The sequence below is a fragment of the Schistosoma mansoni genome (genome assembly GCF_000237925.1).
Source record: "Schistosoma mansoni, WGS project CABG00000000 data, supercontig 0385, strain Puerto Rico, whole genome shotgun sequence".
Classification (NCBI taxonomy): domain Eukaryota; kingdom Metazoa; phylum Platyhelminthes; class Trematoda; order Strigeidida; family Schistosomatidae; genus Schistosoma; species Schistosoma mansoni.
The window spans coordinates 19,865-25,848 of record NW_017386227.1 but is presented as its reverse complement, the minus strand read 5'-3'; the positions used below and the strand labels follow the sequence as shown (position 1 = coordinate 25,848).

General features: G+C 35.4%; 1 protein-coding gene across 1 annotated transcript in view; it reads right to left on the bottom strand.

Annotated features, from left to right (window-relative positions):
* Positions 1-588: 588 nt before the first annotated feature.
* Smp_177240 (hypothetical protein) overlaps positions 589-5,984 on the bottom strand; it is a gene marked incomplete at both ends in the record, with an annotated part of 19,582 nt that continues 14,186 nt past the window's right edge. Inside the window, one exon of the mRNA XM_018792307.1 lies at positions 589-681. Coding sequence (XP_018644034.1) covers positions 589-681 — 93 coding nt within the window. The remainder of the gene's footprint in view (positions 682-5,984) is intronic.

The window sequence follows — 5,984 nt, the reverse complement described above, 5'->3', positions numbered from 1 at the left end:
TGAAGCTAGACCACCGTGGAAAACCTGGAAGCACTGGACGATCGTTTCGTCCTATTATGGGACTCCTCAGCAGTGCGCATCCACGAACCCGCACTCGCGAGATTCGAACCCAGTACCTATCAGTTTCGAGCCAGAGCCCTTAACCAATAGACCAATGAGTTGGCATCCAACGGTGTTAATGTCTAACCTCAACCAATCCACGAAATTGCGCAACCAACTTCGAATGTACGGAGGTAGATACCTGTCTCTACCTGACATGGATTAGCTCCACTGGCCACGACTTCTCACTAGAACATTGTCAATTTATTCACTAAATTGTTTTATTTAGATAATACATCCATTTATTGAAAACAAACAACAAGAAGCCTTTTTTACTATTTTTGTATAATATCTAATTAGTAAGGTAGAATGTAATAGGTTGTATTTATCAATCATATTGTAATTGTAAAAAGTAAATATACCTGAATTATATACACTATGAAATTTATAATTTATATTTAACTTTAAATATGAGCCGTAAAATTAATTGCAAGCATGAAAAATAATATGTTCTCTTCGTTAGTAGATCAGTTTGAAGGTAGAAAGTGTTTATTTAGCAACACTAATGCATTCCGTTATGGAACTAAATGTAGCGTGTGAAAATCTACGTGTAAAATCCCACATACCAGTAGATACTTTAAGCTAATACATAAAGTACATAAAAATTTGGTTTTTCATAAGAAGAATAAAAATGAGATAGTATTCGTGTCCGTGCATCTCCCTTTCAATGTTCAATATATGAAATTCTCTAACATTTACTCGTTTATTCCATGAGTGAATACTGCTTATAAGAACATAATTTTCACTGACGAATTCATTTCAAGATTTAGCTTTCATTCGCTCTGCTTTTTACATCCTCCATGTTAAGATTCCTTACAGTAGCGTGTTCACAGAGGGAATGTTTAGATCGCTTTAAATGATTAAAATGAAGTCCCCAGTAAAAATCACACTCTTATATGAAAGACTACCATAGTTAATGAACGGAAAAATGCTACATATCACACGTTTATTGAACAGTGTAAAAAAGGATGTTTATCCTCACACACACACACACACAAAATTTCACTTTTATGAGCTGTGTTCAATTAATATCATAGTTAACAAGTTATTAAGTTTAACATAATGGGCAATAGTGTTACCATTTCAAATGGTCAATGGTCAAATCTCCACAAAACCCCTTCTGATAAATATACATCTAGCTTCAATTGACTAATTATTTCAACTATGAAACATATTAAATCTTCACAAAAACCCTTCTGATAATTAATATAATCATATGTTCATTAGTGACATCGGGAAGTACATCCATGAGCTCTGTTGAGAAGCAGTGACCAGTGTAGTGCAAACCACGTCTGTCGTGAGATAGGAACTCACTGATGAAAATTGGTGAATGGTTGCTCAACTTCGTGGATCAGTTGAAGTTAGACATTAACACCATTGGATGCCAGCTCAGTGGCCTATCAGTTAAGGGCTCTGGCTCGAAACTGATAGGTCTTGGGTTCGAATCCCGCTAGCGCGGGTTCGTGGATGCGCGCTGCTGAGGAGTCCCATAATAGGACGAAACGGCCGTCCAGTGTTTCCAGGTTTTCCATGGTGGTCTAGCTTCAATTGACTCATGCTTTCAACTATGAAATATACATCTATAACTAGAAAATTCTGACCGATTAACGTCTGAATAAAAATATATATCACCCACACTAAACCTGTAAAATTAAGGAAATCATGACCTTGGATAAAAAAACAAATAACATAGATAGAAAATTGACCTTTTAATGTTATTTTGATTAATTTAATTAGCAGTTATTATGTATTGAATGCTGATACTAAGAAATTTAGGATAAAATGCATTAAACAAGATTTGTGTTAGCAGTTAAAACATAAATAGGTCAATGATTTTTTACTGGTTAAAATAGAAAGGTCTGAAACTGATCGAAAGTAAAAAGTGTATAAATCGAGGTTAAAGATAAAAAAAATCTCATAAAAAATGATCAGTGATCATGATTAGTTATAGGCATGGTCTCTGATAAATACTTAAGTTTTTAGACAGTAGAAACTTTAACATTTGTTTTGGTGACATTGCATTATCGAGACTGGAAAGTTTAGTTATCTTTGTTTACAAGATTATCACTGTAAACTCTGAGAAGTAAATCAATTCAAATTTTTCGCGAGTGAGTAGAGGTGAACTCGTGTCCGCACGAACCGATATAAACGAAGATATATCATGATATCTAGCAATAAATTGTTTACTATCCAAATCATCCAGTTCAGAGGATCGAATATCACTGAAATACTCTTGCTGAGTTACAAAGTTACTTTACCATCTTGAGTAGATCATTTTTTGGGCACATGTTCATGGACTCGACATTGATGCACATAGGTTGTGTCGGGCCACGTGATACCATATGACTGTTCAAATTGAAGTAGGCAGAATGGGTTTCAAACTTCCATGGTTGTAAAAGTAACTACTTAAAAATCGCAGTTAATGTAGAACAGACCTTAAAATTTCTTAAGCATGAAACTTTGGAGCAATAGATTAACATTCAAAAGTTACTTAAAGCATACTTTAATTGATTGTAGTATTTTTTAACCTAATGAGTTATGAAATCCTTAGTTTGAGTTAAGGAAAATGAACATAGAATCTATTTCTTTCTACAGATTTAATATTATTGTACTGTAAATAAGCAAAATAAGTATTAGATGAAATTATGAATAATCAGAGACAAGAAATGATAAATGACAATTAAACCGTCTCAAGAATGACTAGAAGGAAAATAATAATAGTATGATGTTGATGATAAAGTAAGGTTCAGTCATTTAGGATTCTTTTTTTAATATACAAAACATGGATAGTAAATATTCAACTTGTCAGTTTAATCAACTGAAATTAATTTGAAAAAACTCACTTTGTGTTTTATTCAGAATAAAGATATGTTGAGGGCAAGATGAGAAACTGATGAAATTCACTTTGGAAAAATAATCAGTTGTAGGAAACTCCAAAGAATTGACTGAATAGGTTAAATTACAAATGTTTTTTTAATCTTTTGAAATGGATACAATGAGAACTAGGATTAACGTCTAGATGTTTGCGCGTAATTTCAAACTGTACTGGATAAGAGCCCCCAAATGCCCTGGTACGGCCGAGAGTGGGAAGAGTCCGCTCTCCCTCTCCAAATGCTTTCGCACGGCCACGCGCATAAAGCCTCTGTCAGGAAAGTCCTACTCACTGCCTCCTCACTGCAGGGGTGTTGTTGTTTACGAAATTGAGAGGACGAAAAGCTAATATCCGGCGCTTTAACCGGGTTGGTGGACACGAAAAGTCCACATAGGGAAGTTGGAAAACCCTGATTCCAAGCCAATGGTGCACATGGGCTCCAGTATCCTGAAGGAACAAATGGCGTATGAACCAATCGTTGGTCACCGGCTACTATGGGACTGCATCTCTTTACCATGCTCCACTGCCTTGTGGATCAGACCTTTAGGTTAAAGGCTCGGGGTGTGGCACCCTAAGAAAACCACCTGCTTCAATTTCGGCACCTGGGTAGTATCACAGCACTCACACAAATCAAATGAGATTTGTGCGGCGCATATATATCTTGTGCTACTTTGTATCAATATTTATTTGTTTAAATGAATAAATAAAATAAACAGCGTATACTGATATGATAACCATAGCAATAGTATATAAATTTGATAAATGGTGATACACCACCAAATGTGAAAAATCGAAAATTCGTGATACACATGAAGATGAATTAAGATGCCACTAAATTCTTTGGATTAAACAGTATTCAAAATTTGAAGAAAAGTTATGGGATGCATCAGTCAGTCACAAACAAGGCCAGCGCTGATATACCCCACATCAGGAGAGCGAGAAAGGAAATTACCAAGATAAAGTATGAAAATGGGATTACAATACGGATTACAGTGGGAAGTTTAGCATGAGCAACATGGGTCGATAGAATATATAAAGAAGAATAATGGAAAGTAGAAAACGATATAATAACTCGAGATTTAGAGGACGAAAGAATGAATCTGTGCTATTACAAGCGATATTAACTTACATCACACAAAAACTTGCAATTATAGGTCATTATAGGCTTGCGGATTTTGATCCTGAAGTTTGAAACTAATTACAAAGTTCAGCTCAATAATAAATGACTTCGTGGATGATACCATTTCTACTGATTTGCTGAGTAGCGTTGTATGTCGAAGTAAAAGGTTAACTAAACTACTACTTCTAACAAATACTGTAGGCCCCCAAATGCCCTGGTACGGCCGAGAGTGGGGAGAGTCTACTCTCCCTCTCGAAATGCTCTCACATGGCCAGCGAATATATAGCCTCTGCCAGGGAAGTCTTACTCACTGCCTTCTCGTGGAGGGGGTGTTGTTCACAAAAGTGAGAGGACGAAAAGCGAATGTCCGGCGCTTTAACCGGGTTGGTGGACATGGAAAGTTCCCCTAGGGGAGTTTGGATAACCTGATTCCAAACCAATGGTGCACATGAGCTCCAGTATCCTGATGGAACGAATGGCGTATGAACCAATCGTTGGTCACCGGCTACTATGGGACTGCATCTCCTCACGATACTCCACTGCCTTGTGGACTAGACCTTCAGGTCAAGATCTCGGGGTGTGGCCCCCTAAGAAAACCACCTGCTTCAGTTTGGGCACCTGAGCATTATCACAGCCCTCACACAAATCGAATGGGATTTGTGAGTGCTTTGTACCAATATTTATGTGTTTGAATGAATAAAAATAAAAAGGTCTGATATCAACAGTAATTACTCGGTAGTTCCATTACGGTCAAAGGATGCTACGTAAGCATATACGATAAAATCACAGCAATTTATACATGTATGCACCCTTCACAACACATTTTGCAGCTATAATGTAATGCAGAGTAAGTTAAAATGTAGTATATTCCATTATAGTTAGACAAACATCTCATCTTGTCAGTGAGTAACGTTATAATATATAAATAAATTGTTTACAGGGAAATGTTTGAACACAGAAAGCTTCATATAACTAAACCCGGTCTGATTGTTTAACAGTCAAAGAGATAGCAATATCTAGACAATAGTTAATCAGATAACCAACTATTTTCTAAAAATCTACACGTACATAGACAAATTTTTATTAAGTCTACAAATATGTCGTTTTTATTAAGTCTATTCATCGAGAAATTACTAGCGATGAAAAATATGGAAAACTTTTATTTTCTGGATAGAAAAACCGCACAATGAAACAGAAAGTAAAAAAAGAAAAAATAAACAAAGGAAAAGAGTAAAAATAAAGTTTTGAAAAATCTATGAGAACAACGATGTCAACAACAACGACAACAACAACAACGGAATGACTATCAATTAGACAGAATATCTATCAGTTGTATTCTTTGTTACTGATAATTTACAATACTATACTTTTCACATTTAGTGTAGAAAAGGAAAAACAATCAATCAAAAATAGTAGTAGTATTTGGAAAAATTGAATTCACGGTTGAAAATTGAACAGACAATGTCTGGTTTTAAATTATAAACTTGTAGTTATTAAACGTTTAAGTAGATAACCATAATAACTATCTGTAGGTTTTCTATTACTTTGTTCAATTTTCATAACTATGACTAACATTCATTTAACTTGTATATAACTTATTTTTATGGTTTATGAATAAAATAATGATTCAAATTCATTTAGTATTGTTTGTTTGAATCTTCTCATTGATGTGTTAGGACTGCAATTGGTCAGTCTCTAATTGGCATATGCGCATACTGTGTGTATTGCCTCGATATAGTCTTAATTCACAAGCATTTTAAGCAAAGAAGGATAGTGGCCAGCAGTGGAATCCAGTTTGACGCGCGTTTCGTCCCATTTGAGACTCGTCAGCTGGATGTACCTGCATCTTAGATTTGTTGATGTTTACAATGGGACTCGAACCCAGTCCTTTCG